General features: G+C 51.1%; 1 protein-coding gene across 4 annotated transcripts; it reads left to right on the top strand.

The window, feature by feature from the left end:
• Positions 1-12: 12 nt before the first annotated feature.
• Positions 13-22211, top strand: LOC131492163 (NADH-cytochrome b5 reductase-like). 4 transcript variants are annotated; one of them, XM_058695870.1, is made up of 8 exons: positions 13-84; positions 2998-3294; positions 4208-4356; positions 7003-7090; positions 10514-10618; positions 14130-14333; positions 17835-17989; positions 21035-22211. In XM_058695870.1, exons 2-8 carry the CDS (start codon positions 3097-3099, stop codon positions 21288-21290), a joined length of 1155 nt encoding a protein of 384 aa, XP_058551853.1. In that variant the 5' UTR covers positions 13-84; positions 2998-3096; the 3' UTR covers positions 21291-22211. The 4 variants fall into 4 exon arrangements, with proteins under 4 accessions (XP_058551853.1, XP_058551869.1, XP_058551872.1 ...); XM_058695876.1 differs by lacking the exon at positions 13-84 and adding an exon at positions 96-154; XM_058695886.1 differs by lacking the exon at positions 10514-10618.
• Positions 22212-22434: the final 223 nt, after the last annotated feature.

Below are 22434 nucleotides of genomic sequence, written 5' to 3' on the forward strand. Positions count from 1 at the left end.
AGGTGAGACCCTCTAGGCACTTCCCGCCTCCCGGGAGAGGGCGGAACCTGGAGTAACCTCTCGAGGAGAGGCGCGGGTGTGTAGGTGAGTGGTTTTGGTAGAGGCTGGCATAGGACTAGGAGTAGAACACCAGTACTTCAAACCTGAATTTAAGGTAACCTTGACCGCTTGCGGGCAGCTGACGCTTGGCAGGGCACTTTCCTCTGAGCCCCAATGTCCCTTACTGTAAAAATAGGGATCGAAATGCCTAAGGGCGCCCGCACAGCTCCCGCCCCTAGTGGGTGCGCTGGAAGTTTCCTTGCCTCACCACCCACTTCTCACTGCTGCTGCGCCTTCACCGGCGCCACTAGCTGAGCCTGAGAGTGAGCCTGTCCACTACACCAGCGCCGCATCCGACTGCACGTCCCTTCCCCGGCGTCAAGAGGGAGTTAGTTTCCTCCCGTTTCCTTGGGGTTTCCCGATCTGCCTCCTAGAAGCTAGCCCAGAGCTATGGAGATGTTCTTTGCTCCTTGCACCGACACCAATTTATCAAATGCTTGCGGTGTTGGTCAAGCACTGTGGTGAGCGTTGGGTTTGCGTTGGTGAATAAAACAGCTATGGAATGAAGAATTTATGGGCAGAAAGCAAGTAAAGTAAATAAGCGATTGCAACACGCATGTATATTTCCTATTTCTTTTCCCCAGTTATTTTTCTTTTTGGCATTTAACACTAAATACCGTGTTTTCCATTTGGGTCTTGTCTGATGACCTTCCCTTCCACTAGAATGTAAACTCCATGAGTGCAGCGGGTTTTGTTTCCTCACTGCTCTATCCCGTGCACCTAGAACAGCAGTAAATATGTGGTAAATGAATCAATACATAGTGGAAACAAATAGGGTATGTGACAGGCATGAGAAAGGGGAGGTTCAGGATGGGCCTCTGAGAGGAGGTGACCTTTAAGGAAGACCCAAAGGTCATCTCGCCAGAGGCAACAACAGGTGTCAAGGCCTGGCTTAAAGTTAATGCTTCTTAGACTGGAAAGGTAGAGGCTAGGAGCAGGCAGGAACCAGACAGATCTTTAAAGTTCACGGTGGACTTGGCCAACTTCTCTGCCGATTTCCAAAACATCAAAGAAGGTAGGGTAATTAAGGCGCAGAGAAGGTAAGTTTAAGGCAAATACTGATAGGAATAACCCTCATGCTGTATTGCAGTTTACAGTAACAGAGCTTTTACTTATCTCACTTATCTTGCAAAAACTTCGGGAGTTAAAAAAAAAAAAAAGCATAAAGAGGGCTCCAGACTTCATTCACTCACAATACATACCTGGTCCATAGCACAAAATAAAAATGAGTTGAATTGATGTAACACCATGCTAGACTGCAAGCTTTATCTCTTTATGTAGAGAGCCCATGTCCTATTTATATCTGTTGTATCCCAGCACCTAGCACTGTGCCTGGCTCCCAGACCTTATTTATAAACTGAATGAGCACTCACCATTCACTGGAGCCTTGCATATGCCAGGCTTGTGCTTGGTGGCAGAATACAGAAAGAATAAGACACCATCCTTGCCCTCAAGGGGGTTGCAGCCTGCTCAACCCTCCTGAAATCATAGAGCTCACGAACAGTAGAACCAAATTTTCTGAAACCCAAATTTCAGAGAAATTAGGAGAAAGATGTATTGCACACAGAGGGACTGCCCTTCTAAAACCAAGCGGTAAGAGAATGTGGACAAGTTCTGATCAGAAGAAGCATGGGGCACCAGGTAAGAGGATTGGATTCGAGCCAGTAAGCAATGGGGAGCCGTTAAAGCTTGCTTAAGTGGGAGACTGGTGTGATAAGAGCTAGTGGCAGGTGTGAGGATGGGTGGTGTAGGGAGAGGCTGGAAGCACATCCTCTGGGACCATGGGAAGCCGCTGTGTAAATGGACATGGGAAGCAGGAAAAGTTGAAAAGGTTTTAAAGGTTAGGAATTGTGGGAGGTGATTGGTAACCAAGAAACGGGACATCCCTGTCTTTTAGGAGCTATGTGACCTTAGTAAGTTATTAAACAAACCCCGCCCCCCACCTCCACTCCAGTTTTTCCGCCTATAAAATGACATCTCTAGTGCTAGCCTCATTATAAAGATGAAATGAAACGCAGCAATTTGGTGGGTGACTTGCCTGAGTGAAGACAGAAACTGAGTGAAGACAGAAAAGGATATGTTGGTATAATTCCATTTACATAAAGGTAAAAACCGGGCAAAGCTGAACTGCAGTGGTTAAGTTTGCACACAAAAGTGGCAAAACTAAGGAAAAGCAAGGGAATGATTATGCCAAAAGTCAGGATGATGGTTACCTTGTGGGGGATGGGAGGTCACCAGGAAGGGACACATGATTGGCTTCTGGGTTGCTAACAAGGCTCTTTGTACTTGAACATGTTGTAGTTACATAGGTGTTCTTTTCTAAACATTTTAATTTCCTTTTTAATAATTTCTATAATTACTAAATTATACATAAGTACTGTGTTTTATCATTTGAATATCATTTACTTATTTATTTTAATGTTTATTTTTGAGAGAAAGAGAGAGAGAGAGAGAGAGAGAGACAGAGTGCGAGTGGGGAGGGGCAAAGAGAGAGAGGGAGACACAGAATTCGAAGCAGGCTCCAGGCTCGGAGCTGTCACCACAGAGCCTGATGCGGGGCTTCAACCCACAAACCATGAAATCATGACCTGAGCTGAAGTCGGAAGCTTAACCGACTGAGCCACCCAGACACCCTATCACTTAAAATATTTTTTAAATTCAATGAGGTTTTCTGTGTAAAGTGCTTAGTCCAGCACTGAAAGCACAGGAAGAGTCAGGAAACCTTGGTTGCCAGTTCTGATTGTTGTGTCCCGTCTGCCTCCCCTGCCAGGCAGCAGATCTCAGGGTTGATTCATCCCTGTCCCGATGCTCACACAGAGTTTGGCACTTGTAGGCCTCAGGGAGAATAGGAGGAATAGAGATGACCAGAGTATAACCCATATGTTTTCCCTCTCTCAGGCTGACGGAGGAGCGGGCCTGAGCCTGTGGCCTCACAGAGTCAAACCTGCTCTGGGAAGAACACCCAGTTGTCCCTCCCAGGCCACCCAAGCCCCACGGATGATGGACGAGAGGGAGGAGGAGGAGGAGGAAGAGGAAGCCTGGCTGCAGCTTCGGCCCGTGGAACCCTTGCCCTCCCAGTGCTGTGGCAGTGGCTGCTCACCTTGTGTGTTTGATCTCTATCACCGAGAGCTGGCGAGGTGGGAGGCAGCGCGAGCCAGCAAAGACAGGGGCCTGCTGAGTGGAGAGGAGTCACAGGTGAGGGAGGGCTGCTCCTCAGATAAGAGGGCCAGAGTGGCAGCGTCTGCCTGGCCTCTGCCCTGCACAGTGGACCTGTGTGGAGATGCTTTCCCTGACTCTGCACAGCAGAGAGAAAAGAGTGTGCTCACTGGAAGCAGACAGATCCAAGTTCAAAGCCTGACCCTGAGCTGGGGCATGGGGTAGTCCCAGGAGTGAGTGGGGCTTGGGCATTTTACAGGCGAGAGATCTGTGAGTCATGACATTCATAGAAAGCTTCTGAGAGGAGGTGCAGGTAGATGGAGTGTTAAAGGCAGGGGACTGAAACGTAAGACGTGAATTTGAATTCCTGCTCAGGGTGTGACCTTGGACAAGTAAGCCACTACCACTCGGGCCTCAGTTTCCCCACATGGATAATAACGATATTGGATTGAATCATCTTAAGATCCCATCAGTTTCTAAATTCTGCAAACCTGAATTTTAGCAGGTTTGAAGGATGAATAGGTATTTCATACATTGGAGATGAGTGTTCTGGATAAAGGGCACAGCTTGAGCAAATGAAGACTCCCAGATAGGAAGCAGCAGGGTATTCTTGGGAGAATAGAGAAAGGTTTGGCATTTGATGCAGGGGAGAGAAAATGAGGCTTGACGTTCATCCACAGGGCCCTGGAGTGCCTAGCTGAGGAGGCTGCGCTTTATATCCTGGGGCTGATGGAGCCATGGAAGGCTTCAGAGCAGGGTGAGCTCAGTGTGAAATGTTCGGGCCTTCTTAGATCAGAGCATGAAAGGGCAGTGAGGTGGGACTACTCTCTATGGTACAGAAAACTTACCGGCAGAAATAGCCTGTCCTTGCGGAGAGTGAGGAGGGTGCTTGTGGATGCTTGCATGTCTGTTGAGTCCCAGGTCCTAGCTGTTGGATATTTTCCTGTTGCAGAGCTGCCCTTCCAAGCTGAACCCAGAGACCTTCCTGGCCTTCCGCATCAGTGCCGTGGACAGACTCACCAAGGACACTTACCGTGTTCGGTTTGCACTACCCAGGAACAGCCGGCTCGGCCTGCGGCCTGGACAGCACCTCATCCTACGGTACACTCAGATGGTGGGAGGGCCAAAGCTTTGAGGCCCTGCTTTGCCATTTGCTAGCTGTGTGGCCTAGAGCAACTTGCTTAACCTCCCTCATGCCTCCATTTATCCCTTTTAAAATAAACATAGTGGTACCTGACTCAAAGGGTTCTGGGATTGTGTTTTCATATTAACTAGTAGCAACAACAGCAACAGTGAACACTTTCATAGTGTTTACTCTCCAAGGCGCAATTCTGTGTGCTCATACCTAGGGAACTCATTTAATCTTCACAAAACCCTGTGCAGTAGGTACCATTGTCATTCTCAGGAGGAAACTGAAGTCAGAGAGGTTCAGTAACTTGCCCAAGGTCACACAGTTCGGAAGTGTTGGGGCCAGGATTTTGAAGGCGAGCAGTCTGGCTCTAGAGCCTGTGGTATTAACCTAACATTAGTGCCAGTTGATAGAAAGGACACTTGTCCTTGAGAATAAGGGACTTGCCCAGGATCACACAGCTGGGATTCAAATCCAGACAGCCTGGCTCCCCAGCTACACTCTACCACTCCTCTGAAGTTCCTTCCTCCTCCCAGCCTACTTCTGCCCTCTCCCCCCCATCTTGATCCCCACCCCATGCTCCACCTGACCTGACCTGCCCAGGGACAAGGCCCTTTTGGGACCTCCAGGTGGAGGCATTTGCTAGACAGTTGACTATATGGGTCTGAGGCTCAGCAGAGAGATCTGAGCTATGGATGTGAGTGTGGGAATCATCGGCCTGCACCTGGATGACATTTGGGAGTGTGTGTGACCTGGAAAGACAGAAGGACAGAGGACCAAGCCTGGCAATTCCAGCACCCGTGGTATTGGCAGGAGGGGAAGGAGCCAGCAAAGCAGACAGAAGGAATAGCCAGGAGACGAGGAGAGCATGTCTTACTGCTAGTCACACTCCAGCCACTTGCCTCATGCTGACCCCCGGTGTTTGTGTCCAGTGCATCTGGCCTGTGCCCTGGCTGCCTGTGGTTAAAGCTCACTGTCGCAGTGGTTCTGAGGCAAGTCGCAGCCCCATGCAGCCCTCCATCCATAAATAGGGATGCCCAGAACTCCTGCCCCTAGCTTGGCCCCTCTCCTCCACTCTCTCTGCCGCTCCAGTGACATTCCTAACATGTGTAGCTGACCTTGTCGCTCCCATTCAGATACCTGCTGGGTTCCAGGGAAGCTCCCTGAAGCTCCAGCTTCTTTCCCCACCAAGTTCTCCCCACTCCTCCATCACACTTGTGCCTTGCCCCAGCCTCATGATCACTCACCACTTCCTGGCTTGCTCTGCATTTCCTAACTCTGAGCTTTTGCCCAGGCTATTCCTTCTGCCTGGAATTACTTCCTTCCTATTCCCACTTTCACCTATCAGTGGCCTGTTCCTCTTTCATACCCAGGAGGGTATCAAAAGCTTCAGGAGGCCTCCTGAGTTCCCCAGATGAGAGTGGTCCCTTCATCTGTAGCATGTCAGTGTTTACCTCTGTGGTAGCAGATGTCACAGTGCTCTCTGTGTCCACGCCACGCCGTATGTTCTGTTTATTATTTCCTTGTTTGTTCCCTAAGCACTTATTGAATATTTCTATCTATCTTCCTGCTTTTGATGCAGTTCGATGGGGCCTTTTTAATCCATGCATATCTCTGAGAAGAGAGTTTTGCACACAGTAGGACTCAAAAGAGGAGTGCTTGGGTGCTTCTGGGAAGCTCAGAGGTGTCATGTGAGGAACCCAGCTCTGGAGTCAGGCAGAGCTAAGGATGAATTCTAGCTGTGTGACCTCAGGCAAGTGACATCCTTAGCCTTGGTTTCCTCCTGTGGGTTATTGTTTGTTAAATGAGATAATGCATACTATATGGCTGGTGCACAGTTGGCATTTAATGCAGTATGGCTGCTATTATTACTCATGATATCATCCCGGCACCCTTTTTGATAACATCATAGGTCGGGCCTTGGACTAGGGCACCTTCGAGCATCCTTCTGATTCTGATGCTCCTGGTACATGGTAGTAAGCATTCCATAAGTGTTAGCCTTTATCTTTCTCATTCTATGGTCAAGAAGAGGTCAGGAAGGGGTGCCTGGGTGGCTCAGTCAGTTAAGCATCCAACTCTTGATTTTGGCCCAGGTCATGATCTCCTGGGTTGTGAGTTCAAGCGCCATGTGAGGCTCTGCGCTGACAGCGTGGAGCCTGTTTGGCATTCTCTGTCTCCCTCTCTCCCTCTTTGCCCCTCCCCCACTCACTTTCTCTCTCATAGATAAATAAATAAACATTAAATTAATTTAATTTAATTAAAAAAGAAGAGGTCAGGAAAAAACACAGTGATGTCCTCAAAGCAGTTCACATCATTAGTGGACTATTTGAAGACTTTCCCATCTGTAATCCTGGTAGAACCACACAACAGGGACACAAATGGTTGTCTCCACCTTACGGAAGGGACCACTAAGGGATCAGGGACCTGATCCTGGCTGGGTCTCACAGCCAGCATGTGGCAGCGGGGGAGCCCCGTGTTCCTTTTTTCTGCTCCACCTTCAGTGGGGACCACTGGGGATGACTGGGCCCTAGCTTTCATCAGCCGGACACAGAGTAGGTACCTACAAGGGTTTGTTGAATGACGGGCTGACTGCCTGACCATATACTTCTCTTTCTCAGAGGGAAAGTGGATGACTTAGAAATTCAGAGAGCCTATACGCCCATCAGCCCTGCCAACGCGGAAGGATACTTTGAAGTTTTAATCAAGGTGAGTTGACCCACACAGATGTTCTTAAGATGGTATGGACTGGATCTCCATTTGGCAGCTTGGTTGGGATGGGGCAGATCCAACCCATGTGGGAAAAGCCAGTGTTCACATGGGAGGAGGCTGGCTTGAGGAAAGGGCAGGGACAGTGAAGGAAGCCTTCTCCTATCTTCTTTTCTGGGGAAGAGGGGCTGCTGGACCACCAACAGAGACAGATTGTATGAAAAGGACATTCAGACTGAGAAAGGGAACACTGTTCCTTCTCACCTACTCACGGAGAATGAGCACTGAACCCAGGGGAAGGGGGAACCAAGTCATTTGGTACTGACTGTGTGCTTGTAGCTGGGATCCAAAGATGAGTCAGATACTATGCCCACCTTTGACAAGGGGCCAGGACACTACAATATGATAGATGGCATGACAGAAGGCCCCAATCCAATTCAGGGCAGCTGGGGCTGCAGGGAAGGGAGCTGGGCTTCCTAGCAGAAGCTGTGAATTTGAGCTGTATGTTGAAGTTAAGGAGGGGAGGACTGAGAGGGATATGTGGAAAGGAAACTCAGTGCTGGGAACAACACATACAATGGCAAAGGAGGCACAGTTTGGGGAACTGTCAGTCACTTGTCCTGGAATTGCAGGAGGCAAGCAGGAGAAGGTGGGACATGGAGCACCTTGTGAACTGAACTCACCTGAGACCACCTCTCAGGGAGGTAGACAGGGGCTGGGGCATTTGAGTTGGGCCTTGAAGACCAAATGCATATTGGCGGTGGTAGAGAGTGGCATTCCACGCTGAGGGGACAGCTAACTGAAGGCAGGGAGGTGTGAAACAGAGCAGGGTCTTGTGGGAACTGTACCCAGTCTGATTGGCAGGAGGAGGGGTGCTCGTGGGAGCAGCCAAGGTGGGTGGGGCACTTGGCAGAGATGAGCTGAACAAAATGGGCTGGGTACAAATCCCCCCTTCCCCGCAAGACCCAAGGCCTGGGTGCCAGATGTACATAAGAGGGCTTGAAGGTCCAATTATGTGGAAAAAATAATTAGGTTGAACTGTGTGAAATTGCTGATACTCTAACATTTTTGACTTAACAGAAGTGGTAGTTTTATACAAGTCAACCTGATCATCTACATCGTCATTTCCCAAACAGAGTCCCAGGGAACACTGATATTTAAGAATTGCTTTCACATCCTTTATCTCCCTGGTAGGGCGGGAATTATTATTTCCCTTTCATGGACAAGCACACTGAGACCCCAGGGGGACCCAAGCCTCCACAGGTAGTAAGCAGTGTGGCTGGTGAGTGAGCCTCCTGACTTCAGGACCCCAGCACTGTCTTGGCTCCTGTCTTCCCTGACTTCAGTCAAAGCCCGAGTGTTTATTCCCTCACACATAAGCTTGGATGGGATCCTTTCTCCACGCAACTGTTTGTCTGGGAGATTCCACAAATCCTCTCCAAATGGCCTGCTTCCCCAAGCTGCTTGTCTGGGTGTGTTTCTGTTGAAAGGATAAGCCTGGAGACCGTTCTTCAGGGCAGCTGGATCTGTCCCAGCTGTAAGGCTGATTTTCTCCTTCGTTTACCGGAAAGCCTCTCTTTAGAGAGATGCTTAATTATCCCTAAGCCGCTGGCTGGGAAGAGCTGAAAATGTCTTTGCAAATTGGGAAGGCAGGCGGGTTTTTTAGGTTTACCTCCCATGTGGATGGGAAGGAGGAACTCTCGTTTCTCAGGCACCTTCTGGGCACCAGGCACTGCTTCTAGCTCTTTATATTCCTCATCTCCTTTCAACCTCATAACCATCCTGCAGAGCAGATCTTATTATCCCACTTTACGGATAAAGAAACGGATGCTCAGAGTGATGATGTCACTGGCCCAAGGCCCCTTGGGTAATAGGATCCCAAGTGGAAGAACAGAAGTTCGGTGTCAGTTCTGTTTAACAGGTATGTATCGAGCAGGCTTTGGGTGGGTGCTGGAGACACAGAAGAATCCTTCCGTTCTCCTTGAGTGCTGTCTGTGCGGTAGGGCTGTGAAAGCCCCAGCTGGGGCTGTGCCTCCGCCAAGACCGGGGCCAGAAAACAGGTGTGCTGGAGACAGGTCTCCAGCAAGTTAGGTGGAGAACTGTAGCCTCCCTCCCAGGCCTCTTGCAGGAGAGCTGAAGACTTTGCTTGCTTTATGCGTATGGTGCCCGAGGAAGTCAGGGATGCTCCCACGGGTAGTTGTGGGCTCTTCAAAGCGTGTCTGGTGACCAAAGTTCCATCTCCTTCCAGCTTGGTTATAATCTCACTCGAGACACCCTTTCAGTCCTGTCTACCAGAGCTTCCCCCTCCTCCTCACACTTGTGTCTTGGACTGTCCTTCCCTTGACCACACCACACCTGATGCCCAGAATCCTCTCTGCCTTCCTGCTTCTATCCCCAGGGAATGCAGTCTTGCCAAGCCTGCAAGCTTCAGCTCAAATGCCTCCTCCTCCAGGAAGCCATTCCTGATCCTACTCCATTGGAAGTGACTGCACCTCCTCAGGGCTCTCTCAGCACTCTGTCCTTTTCATGGGGTTTTAGGTAGTCTCTATCTTGTGTATGTGTGAGACTTCGGTCCCTCCTAGTTTGTGAGCTCCTTAAGGGGTGAGCCTGGATCTGGATTGATTAATTCATTCATTGAGATATTTATTAAGTCTTTCCCATGGTTCAGACTCTGGCTGCCTTCCCTGCAGCCCCAGCATGGTGCCAGACCCAGAGTGGGCATGCCCCCAGGAAATGTGGGCTGCCTACCCCCGTGAAGGAGGCCCCTCTACAACCTTCACTTTTCTCGTCCAGCCAGGACACAGTAACAGGCAATGAAGAGGTTGCAAATGAGCGGGCTACAAACTGGCACATAATTATCTTTGGTTTGGGCCTGCACAGTGTTTAAAAAATTAGAATTGATCTCTGACATTTCAAAACTAGGTGATTTTACGTAAAAATTTGTATCTCCTGCCCCTCTTGGAAAATCAGAAGATGTGACAAACTGTATCCTGGAGTCTGCAAAGTATCTTCCTCCTTTAGAAGGAGCATTCATTCACTCACCAGTTTACTACAGTCCCCACCTCCCTGTGTTGTCTCCCTGATACTGAGAGTGTCAGTCACCATTAATCATCTCATACCTAGTTCTTTACTCAGTGATGCTACGTATACGGTCCCTGTAGTCGTGTGGGTTTGAGACCTCTGAAGGTAAGGCTGTCGGTCCTGTGGTTCTTATCCCAGCCTCACCGTTTCCCTTCTGGATAAGCTTTGGGCCTCATCTGAAAATACGGAATGACTGCCAACCCTGGGGTGACTAGGAGGATTAAATGAGATAACACACATATGGCACTTGGCCTGCTGGAAGGGCCGCACATTAGTGGCTGATGTGGTTTATATTGGGCGTATGTGCCTGTCCCAGTGAGGTCTCCATGTGTTTGCTCCCAGTGCTACCAGACTGGGCTGATGTCCCGGTACGTCGAGTCCTGGAGCGCAGGAGACACCGCTTTCTGGCGAGGTCCATTTGGAGACTTCTTCTATAAACCAAACCAGGTTGGTGCCAGCACACTGAGTCTTCAGGAGACCCCTCCTGGCTTAGCCCCAGGACCACGGTTTTCATGTTTCATGCTGCAGAATTGCACCGTGCCATTCTTCCTGAGCCCAAATTCAACTCCAAGAGTATCTTTGGGGTTGGACATGGGAGGAGATGGAATAGGCACTGAGAAACAAAATTGCCTGCATATGCTCTAGAACTGTCCATGGCTGCCCATTGCTTGGAAAATCCACACTCACATACTTGGTACTCAGGACTCCTGTACCGTCAGATCTTCAGGTATCTTTCCACTCTCACATTCCAGCTACAAAACTATGGAGACTACTCCTTTTACACCCCATGGCTCTCCACTTGGGAGCCCACTGCTTCCCAGCCTGAAGGCTCTTCCCCTCATCTTCCTGGCATATTTATATCCTTCCCTGATGTGCCCAGGACGAATTAATAATTTCTCATCAGTTGGTGCATGTCTGGAAAGCAGCTGGGCAGTGTGCACCACATCTTAAGAATCTTCAAATCCTTAGACCCAGTAATTCCACTTCTGGAAGCCTGTCCTATGGAAAGAATCCAAACGTTGTGTGTTGTGCACATGTACACGGAAGCTTTATTATAGCACGAAACTGGAGGAAACGGAATATCCAACAACGGGGCAACTGTTAGGTACACTGGGTTACAGGGACTTGATAAACTATTATCCTGGATTTTTAAATTATGTTTATAAATGATGGTCTGTGCTTACGCTGTAAGATCTGGTGACAAACACTGTGTATAAAACCAAATGTACAACAGGTTGGGCAACTAAGTTTAAATGCACAGAAAAAATATAAAAAAGAAAATGCAATGAAATGTTAGTGGCTCTGGGTGGTAGAATTATGGGTGATTTTTGTTTTCTTCATTATACCTTCCAAGTTATCCACAGTGAGCATCTATTACCTTTATGATCAGGAAACAAAGCAAAACAAAAACAAGTGAAAAGAATGAATCCTTTCTTTCTCTCCATTATTTTTGTTTAATATAAAAATAGCTTTTTATTGTTTATTAGATATATGGTCCTTGTACATTACCAAAAACCAACCAACCAACCAACCATTTAGCAAAGCAAAAAGAAGAAAGTAAAGAACCCCTGTAGGCCATCTACCCAGACACACCAGCCTTACTATCTTGGCAGATGACCTTCTAATTCCTTTTCCACACACGGGTGTGTATACAAGTGCACACGCACACACGTATTGGTGTATAATGATACTGTGAAACACCTGTGTGGCACTGCATGTGTGTCAGGCTCTGATTTTAGCCCTTGCCGTGCTAAAATTTTACTTTATCCTCACAACACCTCTTAGGTACTGCTACCCCTGCTTTATGGATACGTGGTGTATATGTGCTAATGCTGTTCTGTAGTGCACTTCTAGTACAAACCATGCTCAGCCTTGCATTTTAGCTGAGGGTGTCTCTGTGTCCCCCAAGGTCTTGAGAGCAGAGACCAGGATTGTCCCTGTTTCCTCCTGACCTCGAGGGGACCCCTGATGAACGTTGTCTTTTTTTGTTTAAGTTTCTTTAGGAGCTCCTGGGTGGCTCAGTTGGTTAAGCATCTGACTTCAGCTCAGGTCATGATCTCATGGTTCATGGCTTCGAGCCCCACATCGGGCTCCATGCTGACAGCGCGGAGTCTGCTTGGGATTCTCTAGAGAGAGAGAAAGCATGTGTGCATGCAAATCAGGGAGGGGTAGAGAGAGAGGGATTAAAAGAGAATCCCAGGCAGGCTCCGCACTGTCAGCACAGAGCCTGATGCGGTGCTCAAACCCACAAATTGTGAGATCATGACCTGAGCAGAAATCAACAACCGGATGCTTAACCAACTGAGCCACCCAGGTGCCCCACAATGAACATTGTCTTGCCCACCATTTCTGGGTGGAGCCTCTCAGGCACCCCTGCAAAGCCCCTGCACTTCCTGTCCAGGGAGGTTGTAGAGCCAGGCAGTGAGGAAGACGAGTTGTCATCTCACACAAACATTTCGCCACTGAAACCGGCTAAGGCTTGGTTCTGCTCCCCTGGGGACGTGGGGCTGTTCTGGCCCTCCTCCTGGCCCTGCTGTGCTGCTCTGCAGGGGTCTTCATGGTAGACGGCGACCACAGCAGCCGTGACACTGGTACGTGAGCATCTGCCTGTGTGTTCCTTGCAGACGTTTGCAGGTCTCCACCCAGGGCCACAGGTGGGTCGGGCAAGGCCCTGTCCTCCAGAAGCTCACAGTGTGATGGGGGGACAGACACACACACAAATGGTGACAATACAGTGTGACCAGTGTCATGAGGAGGGTGCACAGAGAGCTGTGGGGATGCAAAGAAAGGATCCCTCATATGCTACTGGCTTGGGGAAGGCTTTCCAGAAGAGACCCTGAGCAGTGATGGGAAAAAGAGGGGGAACACGGCAGGCCCAGGACCGGGGGGCTGAACAGGGTGGGGCAGCCGGCAGGCAGCAGGGCTCAGTGAGGGACAGGATGGAACTGTGTTGAGTGCCAGGGTCCACACCAGGCACCTGATGGCATCTTGTCTAATCCTCACAACCATCCTGAGACACGTGCTACTGTGGGGAGGTGCTGTTATTTTATTTACTTATTCATTCATTCATTCATTCATTCATTCATTCATTCATTTCACCAGTGAAGAAACCAGGGCCCAGAGAACTGAAAGCATTTGTCCAGATCATATGGCTGGGGATTTATACCCAGGTCTGCATGACTGATACTTGAGGAAGTGTGATAATGCATTGGCTGTCGATAAAGCTAGTGAAAACCTGGATTGCATTCTCAGAGGCCTGATCTCTAGAATGAAGGAGACAAACCACCTTGCTGTATAGGTCAGGCACTAACCTTTAAAGCCCTGATCTTAAAGAAGATCACCCTTACTTCAGAGATCTAGAGCCAGGAGATGGAGTCAGTGATTGGGTCAATGAAACTGGGGCCTCTTGGAGAAGAAACTCACATGTTGCACGGGACTTCTGTGCCAGCACTATGCTGGGTGCTTATGTATAGTCAGTATCTCAGTCTAGAGAAGAGGAGGCCTCCATGCTGGGGCCCTCAGATCTCTACAGGGCTGCCCTGGGGCAGGGAAGGCAGCCCAGAGAGCAGAGCTGGGATAGGGGTGGTAGACAAGGCTTTGGTGGGAGCAGATTTCTGTTCAGGGTGAGGCGGAAAGACCTCACCAGCAAGGGGAGTCACCCTATAATAGAACAGACTGCTTTGGGAGGTAGTGGGCTACCTGTCAAGAGAAATGTGCAAACAAAGTCCTGTGGAGTTGGCTTAGGAAAGCAACAAAGCCACTTAGAGCCTCCCGATTGCATGATTTCTCTTCCACAGACCTCGCAAGCAAGGATGGCTTCTTGGAGGATGTTGAGAGGGAGCTCAGATGGGTGGGACCCCCAGGAAGGGCAGGGCTGTGCAGTTGAAGCAAGCCCAAGAAAAGTCCCTAGAGCAGGTGGGTGGGCTGACGTCTGTCATATACCCATTCTGTCCCCCAGTACGGTGAGCTCCTCATGCTGGCTTCGGGCACTGGCCTGGCCCCCATGGTGCCTGTCCTGCAGAGCATAACAGACAATGCAGAGGATGAGACTTTTGTCACCCTGGTCGGCTGCTTCAAGACCTTTGAGGGCATCTACCTGAAAACCTTCCTCCAGGAGCAAGCTCGTTTCTGGAATGTCCGTACCTTCTTTGTACTCAGCCAGGTGAGCCCAGCATGGTGACTTCCTTCCCTGATGGACACTATGGTTTCCCCTTGCAGCTGTCCTGAGGATCCCCTGGGGCCTCCCTGCCCCCTGCCACCAGTGGGAATCCCCACCTGCCTGGCAAGGAACGTTATGTTTGTGGAGTAGATGAGGAAACTGACACTCAGATGTGAAGGTGCTAGTTCATCCATGCTGCTGGATGGGCGAAGTCAGGGCTGAGCTCCAGCCCTCCCCGCCATGCTTTGCTGCCTACCGTCTGCCCTCTGGCATCACCAGGTTTATGTGCTGAGGGCCTGATTACGGAATCAGTGGGCCAGACCGCAGTGATAAGCTCCTTCGGGTAAGGCTCATGTGTCTGGGTCACCATGCTCTCCTCGGTGCCTAGCAGAGTGCCAGGCACACACTCCATCAACAGTTGGTGGAGTAAGTTGGATCTGGGTTCACCGCATTTATTAGGGTCCCTACCACACCACTTTGCCCTGCATGGCAGGAAAGCTGCTTCCAAACTCTTCAAGCTTCAGATACTTGAACTGGAAGCAACTCCGCCTCCTGACCTCTTCTTCTCTGATTCCTTCTTCCCTCCATGGCCACCCTGCCCGGGCCCTCCCGTCTGGCCCATTGTGGGAGGGGGCCATCTTGTTCCTTATTCCAAGCCAGGCCCTGAGCTGTTTTGGTCATCTGCCTTTGGTCATCTGCCTTCCCCTGGTTCTATAGCTTTATTTCTCTCTCTCACCCCAGGGTTGGGGTTCCCTGCTGGGGCCTCCCCTCTGTTATGTGCTGCTCAGGGTCAGCCTTACTGCCCAGTAGTTTGGAGCACCCTTCCCATCAGTTTCCTACTTGAGGCAGTTTGGGAGCGTTCCTAAAGACTGAGCCAATCTTCAGCATCATGATTGAGTGGCGGGGGTGGTGTCAGGAAATTGGGTTTCCCTTCGCAATACCAGGAGTCCTGGGATCCTCAGTGGCCAGGGTCTGTGGGCCTGTCCATGGGACAGAATGCTCAGTGGCATGAACATCAAGAGTGTGGTACTTGGTGAACGTTAGCAGCCGCAGGAGGTGCTGGAGGCAGGAGAATGAAGCAAAGGCTGGTGTGCAACCCTGCTCAAGTGCCAGGTCAAGGAAGCGGGCAGGAGCGGCAGGAAGGCAGGCACCTGGCAGAGTCACTGGCTGTTGCTCAGCCTTCTGTTCTCCCGACCACAGAATTTAGAAATGAAGACAGCCTGCCCCCTGCCCTCCAGGTGCTCATCTGTATATGGGGAGACAGCCACAGGGATAGCTTCACTGAGTGTTTTCTCTGTGCCTGACACTGTGCTAAGCTCTCTATGTGTGTTACATCATTTAACCCCACCATAATCTTGGGAGGCTTGCACTGCTGTTGTGCCCATTTTATAGATGTGGAAACTAAGGCACAGAGAGATTAAGAACCTTGATCAAAGTAACACAGTGAATTGATGGAGAATTAAGTGTGAGCTGGCAGCAAGCAGGGAGGGCTTCACAGAGGAGCTGGCATTGAGCCTGGGCTTGAGGCCAGAGTTAAAGCTGACCAGCAGTAAAGGGTCTTCAGCCCTGGGCCAGGGCTTTGATGATACCACTGGCCTGGGGCTGGGCAGGCGAGGGGGCTGGCTGTCAATGGCAGGGACTGGTGAGGGGCAGTGGAGTGGGAGGTGCCGCCTGCCCTTCCATGCCTCCTTGACCTAGGCTGCTCCCTGTCCTGCCCAGGCTGCAGCCACAGCTTCCTCAACGGTCTCCCTCTCCAGCCATGCCCTGCCAGTGTGTCCTTCATCGTGCAGCCAGGAGGGCGGCACAGACCACACCACCACCATGCTTTCAGCCCTTCTGTGGCTCCCCACTGCTCCCCGGATGACAGCCAAGCCCACATGGTTGCACCAGCCTCCGTGGCCTCGTTTCCTGGCTCACCTGCCCTGTGTGTCCTGGCGTCACTGGTCTGCACGTGGCTGTGAGTGCACCGTGCTTTTCTGGCTGCCAGGTCTGCCTTTCCTGGCGCTGTTCCCCCTTCCAGGAGCACTTTTCCCTTCTTCCTCGCCTGACGCCTACTCCCCGCTCACATCTCCCTGCTGCGGTGTGACTCCATCCCGGAAGCCTTTCTAGAGTCCCAAGACTGGCGTGGGCGTTTCTGCTGTCATAGCCTGGGCCCTCTTCCTTGACGGTACCTACCCTGCTCACCATCATTGATTATAGGCCCCGCAGCCCACCTGAGCAACAACCAGACCCACCACATCTTTGGGTGTGCGGTTGGAGGAAGGATGCTGTGCCAAACCTAACTAGCCGGGGGGGATTGGGCAGTGGCAGGGAGGTGTAAGGCCGGTGGGCCCTGTTGGTCTCTACCCTCAAGGGCTCTTTTGGGTGGCTCTTTGGGAGGGGGCACGGGAAGGTCCAGATCATCAGAGAGGATCCCCCGTGAGCACCGCAATGCTGTCCCAGGAAAGGCCCGTGGGGTCAGGTGAGCTCTGTGGCGCCGGGCTCCAGGGCCCTGTGAGTACCTCTGAGAGCAGAGGCCTGTGCTCATCACGGTAGCTCACAGAGGTCATAGTCACTCGGCTAGAACATGGTGGCAGAGCTTGGACTCCAACCCCCTCTCTCCATGCTGTCTCTTTGCTTTCCCCAGAAACTAGAAGCTCACCTTAATAGGGTCTGCAGAGGTGATGGTCCTGTTCTGTTTTTGGGTGTTTCGCTTCTGGTTACATGGTTTCTTCCCTCCGTTAGAGTTCTTCAGACTACGTACACTTACTGATTTGTGCGCTTTTCTGTATGTAAGGTGTATCTCGACAAAATGTTCATTTAGAAAAGAGAAGTTCCTCCACATAAGCTGAGGGTGGAGCTTTTCTTTCATGATCCTGAGGATGTAAGCCACAGGTGGAGCTAGAGGGGCAGAAAGAGCAGCCTGGGTCACTCGGGCACGCTATGCCCTGGAATACTCCTTCTGGCCTTTCTGTGTGAGAAGTAGCCCCCTCTGGGTTAAGGCCCTGCTGCCTCGGATCCCTCATTCACACAGCCAGAGTGAGGCCGGGAAGCTTGACTGTTTAGAGCAGCTGCCACATCCCAGGGCCTACCACAGTAGGCGCAGAGTGACCGCCCAGTTAAGTGTTCGCTCGCTCAGTAAGATCACTGAAACCTCATGAGACAGGTGAACACGTGTTGTACTCCCTGGGTGATGGTGGCGGACAACCTTAAAAAGACCCACAATCTTGGGGAGAAGACATCCCCCTGGAGTGACAGGTGCAGTGGCCCCTGGGAAGCAGTGAGAATTGGTGGGGCCTGCCTCATGTGCCCTGGGTGTACCTCCTCCCTGTGTCTCACCTGTGGGGAGAGGATAACCATCCCCCCCCCACGCTTGTTATGAAGGGTGATCAGACTGCCAGTGCCAGGAAGTGCCTGGCCTGTGGTAGGGCCTCTGCCTCAGTTTCCTGGTTTGGTAGACCATACTGGCTGCATGAACTCTGAAGACCTCCCAGTAGTCACCTGCACTATTTCTCATTGTCTCAGGAGAACTCTCCGGAGCAGCTTCCCTGGAGTTACCGGGAGAAGACCCGCTTTGGCCGCCTGGCCCAGGACCTGATTGAAGAGCTGGTTGGCTCCTGTCGGAGAAAGCCGTTTGCATTGGTCTGTGGCTCAGCAGAGTTTACCAAGGACATGGCCAGGTACCTGCTGTGCGCAGGCCTGGCCGAGGACTCCTGCTTCCTCTTCTAGCCCTCGCCAGGGTTCTGCCACTGGGACACTGGAGGAAGCACAGACTTGAGTCAGAAAACATGAAGAGCAGGCCTGGCCCTGCCGCTAACTGACCAGGTGACCTAGGTGAAGGTCTTTGCCTCTGGCCACGGGGTGGCCAACTCCCTCAGGCAGACATATTGCTGTGTAGAAGGAGGATGGGGCCACAGGAGCTCTTAGGAGGAGAGCTACCAGCCTGGGAGTCAAGGGCTCCCTGGAGAAAGGTCCATGCTAAGCCGTGGGATGGATAGGAGTTGGCAGGAGAAGGTACAGGAGGAGCTTCCCAGGTTCCTTAGATTAGGGGGCTTGGGGACCCCCATCTGCCCCTGCCCTGTAAAAGTCTGCTTTCCCTGGAAGATGTGTCTCCCTGCTGTGGCCTCAGGACTGGCTCAGATATGTTGCTTGCAAATGTCTAGGGAATGAGCGTAGGGGTAGCTAAGAGCTCTTTGGAGGAGGAACCTGCCTTATGTACCTCCAGTGCCTCAAGCCTGACACAGCAGTCTCAGCTTCTGTGACCTGATCACATTCTCCGAGCAAGGTGGGCCCTGGATTACTTTTATTTCGTATCGGGCCCAGGCCTTTCCTACTGCAAACAGCTTCACTCTCTGTCTCCCTTCCCCTGTCTCAAGAGCAAGAGTCCTTTCCTGAGCAAAAGAGATACGGAAACAAACACCCCTCCCTCCAGCAGGCAGCCAGCTCAGCCTGCCTTCAGCTCCTCCGGAGTCCTGGTGACGGTTGCTATGGAGATCTAAAGATAGAGCAGGAGTCAGGAGACCTGGGTCCTTCTCTCTGCTCTGCCCACTGAGCAGCTGCTGATTCCACTCCACCCCTGCCCCGCCCCCCTCCCCACCCCACCCTTCCATCCTGCATGGGGCAAGCCCTCCCCAGGGACCCGGCGGCACTCCCGGGCAGCGCCCTGCAGGTCATGAATTCTGGTTTCCACAGCCTGGGCTCCACTGTGCCGAAGCAGCCCTGGCTGGCTGGGGGCACTTCCAGAATCGGAATATTAAGCCATGAAATCTCAGAATCCGAGAAGCGTGGAATCATAGAATTAGAACTTTATAGTCACAGAATCACAGTCCTCCTCACACCAGAGATCAAAGTTCAGGACTCCAGAAAGCATCCCATCCAATAGACTCATTGTGTAAACGGGGAAACCAAGGCCCAGTGAGGCTAAGAGATTTGCCCAGGGTAAAACAGTTCATGGCAGAGTTGGCACTAGAAGCCAGGTCTCCCGATGTCACCTGTACTGAGAGCTGTGTAACCAGTGATTTTCAAACTGGGCTCTGAAGGACCCTAGGGTTCTTGGCATGGCAGCAGAGAAGGGACAGCCAGGTGGGATCTCCAGGCTCCCTTCAGCCTTCAACCCGAGCAGTTCTGTTTTCGTCCCATTTATATATCGGGGTTTGCAGTTATTTTCATTTGTGAGATCGGGTTTTCCTGCGCTGCCCAAAAAGTTGCAGCAAATCTCCGTGCTGTGCCATGTTCACTAAACAACCATGGCGAGCAGATGGGGGATGGTGCCAAAGGTCTCAAACTACATCCCAGGCACAATTCCTCGGTCACTTAGATGCCGGAACACTGCCTGTGACCTTCGCCAAGACTCCCATGCACATTAGCATATCAAAGGCTCTGAAAAGTCCAATGGCAAAGAAAAATTTTTTTTCATTTTGTTTAACTCAGTTTGCCACGCTTATTTAACTACAGAACAGTTTTATCCACTAGACTCTTTTGAGACCAGCATTCCATGGACTGTCTTTGGGGCATGCCGGTCTGTCGCGCAGCCTCTTTTCGGCTCGGTGTAGTGAGTGGGAAGGCCTGCACTGAGCCTCAGAGGTCCCGAGTGGGAGCCTTGACCTCTTACCGCCCCTCCTGTGACCTGGGCAAGACACTTCTCCTGTCTCCAGGCCTCTGAAATCTGAGCGTCTTCCATCCACTTCCCCTCCCCCAGTGCATCCTGTTGACGCTACTCACAGATAGTCCTGGAGGGCCTGTTTTGAGTCAGACTGTGTGCTCGCACTAGGGAAACTACAGTGAACGAGGCAGATGCGATTCTGGTCCCTCTGTCCCAGAGCTTAGAGCCCACCAAGGAGTACGAAAACTAAACTTGTAAATCTAAAAGGGAGGAGTGTGCTAGAAAGGGAAGGACTGATGCTAGGAGAGCGGATGGCAAGGGCTTTTAGCCTAGCTCTTGGGCAACCGGGGACAATGCCACTGCCCGGAGGGTAGAGGCTTCCAAGGCAGTACTGTCACTCAGAGTTAGGGTTGGTAGGGAGTCCCCCCTTAAGAGATGGTGGTCTGGGGCAGTTCTTTTGTGTCTTTGTCCCGTTTTATATGTTACATGTTTAAATGTTAGACACGGCCGTGCAGTGTTAACCAGCGGCCCCTCTTGTCCTCCCCTTCCCGTCACCCTACATGGCATCCATGCCGTCTGGATACTGGCCCCCATCATGGGACAATGGTGAGGACCCTTGGCCATGCCTTTGGTACTGAGATGCCAAAAGGGCTTCTGTCATCCAGAGACTTGAGAGCTCGTGCCTTGCAAGATGATAAGTGACCCCAAGAAGGGGACTGGTTGGGGTGTATGAGGACACACTGTTTGAATTGGAGGTGAGGCTCTATCAGCTGGCTGGTCCTATCTGTCCCTCCTGATGAAGCCCCCTGCTGCGTGTCGTCAGTGGAGGGGGGGCACACAGTCGGGGTGATGGCCTCAGAAGGACCACTGCCTGCGTTCAGCGGCACCGTGTCTCGCCTGCACGGCTTCCCAGCGCCCCCTCACTGGTCTCCCAGCCCCTCCCCTCATGCCCTCCATGCTACAGCCAGACCTGGTCTTTCAGTTGTGGTAAGAACACTTAACATGAGAGCTACCCCCCTAACAAATTTTGGTGCACGGTACACTATTGTTGACCGAAGTTACGGTGTTGAATGGCAGATCTCCAGAGCTTATTCAGACCGCTTTTTTTTTTTTTAACATGCAGATCTGAGCCTGTCACTCCCTTGCTTCAAATCCTTCAGCTGCTCCCTGTTGACCTGGGATGCGGCATCTCAGCTCTGCCTGCCTCTCCAGACTCTGTCCTGTCCTCACCCCCCCGCCCCCACCTCGTAGGTTGTGCACGGATACACTTGCTCTCGCGCCAGCGCATCCCTTCACGTTTGCTGCTCTCTGTGTCTGGGCCATCCCTCCACCCTTCCCACTTCCGCTTGCCTTTGCCTCCTGGTCCCTTGAGGACTTAGCTCGGTACCCCTCCCTCTCTGAACCTGTGCCTGCTCCCACCACTCCGGGCTCCGTTAACGAGCAGGTTCTATGTTTCCTGCTCCTGCTGCACCTCTCAGACCGTCCGGTCTGCACGTGAGCATACCATGGGCCTGTGCACGGTGTCCCAGCGTGGGAAGGCGTGCAGTACATCCTGAGTGCCAAATATCTGCATAACAAACCACGGATATTCATGGGTACCTTACGGGTTGCAAAATGCATCTCATCTCTGCCAAAGCACCTAATGGTCACCAAAATGCATACTATTTTATTACCCCAGCCTACTGATGAGGAAAACCAAGCTTCCACGACATTAAGCAATTCTACAGGGTCATGTAGGGGTGCATAAATTCCAACGCGCTGCAGTTGTTATAAAGGTTATATGTGACACATGAGTACACCAGGAGATGTGTGTAAAGGGCTTCATTGCTGCACTGTATGAAACAGCAAAGAATCAAAACTACCCATGTGTCCATCAATAAGAGACTAGAAAAATAAACTTCTATATTCACACAGTAAAATAACATATAGCAGCTAAAACGAACTAGACCTACATGTGTCAGCATAGACTCAAAAAATAAAAACCCATAATAATGGAGTGGAAGTCAAGTTGTAGAAGGAAGGGTACAGTGAGATACCAACACTCTGAAAGTTAAAAAACGCAAAACGATGCCAAATGCTCAGGAAGGGGCTAACCAACTTTAAGGATGGTGGTGACCTCTGGGGATAGCGTGGGGTGAGGGCTTTTCTTTTGATGTCTGCATCACTTCAATATAAAACCATTTGAACTGAGTATGGCAAAATATGAACATCTGGTGAATCTGGGTGATGGGGTCACTGATGTCTGCTTTTCCTGTGTTTGAAATGGTTCCATAATTAAAGCTTTAAAAAGGAAGACTAAATATGCCTGGTCAGTGTGCTTCAGAAACTAGAGGCTTAAAGACATTCATTCCCACCCCCCTCAGGATTGGCTGTGCCCTTTTATGCCTCTAGGCCTGTCTTTCATTTGAAACTGTCACGAGCACCTGCTGTGTGCCCTGGTCCGGGGCCACCACTTAGATAGGAAGAGCAGCATTGGCAGTCCTTGCTGTCCTTCTGCTTCTCCTTCCTTTTTTCCTTCCTCTT

This window comes from Neofelis nebulosa, chromosome 2 (genome assembly GCF_028018385.1).
Source record: "Neofelis nebulosa isolate mNeoNeb1 chromosome 2, mNeoNeb1.pri, whole genome shotgun sequence".
In the NCBI taxonomy this organism is placed as follows: Eukaryota; Metazoa; Chordata; class Mammalia; order Carnivora; family Felidae; genus Neofelis; species Neofelis nebulosa.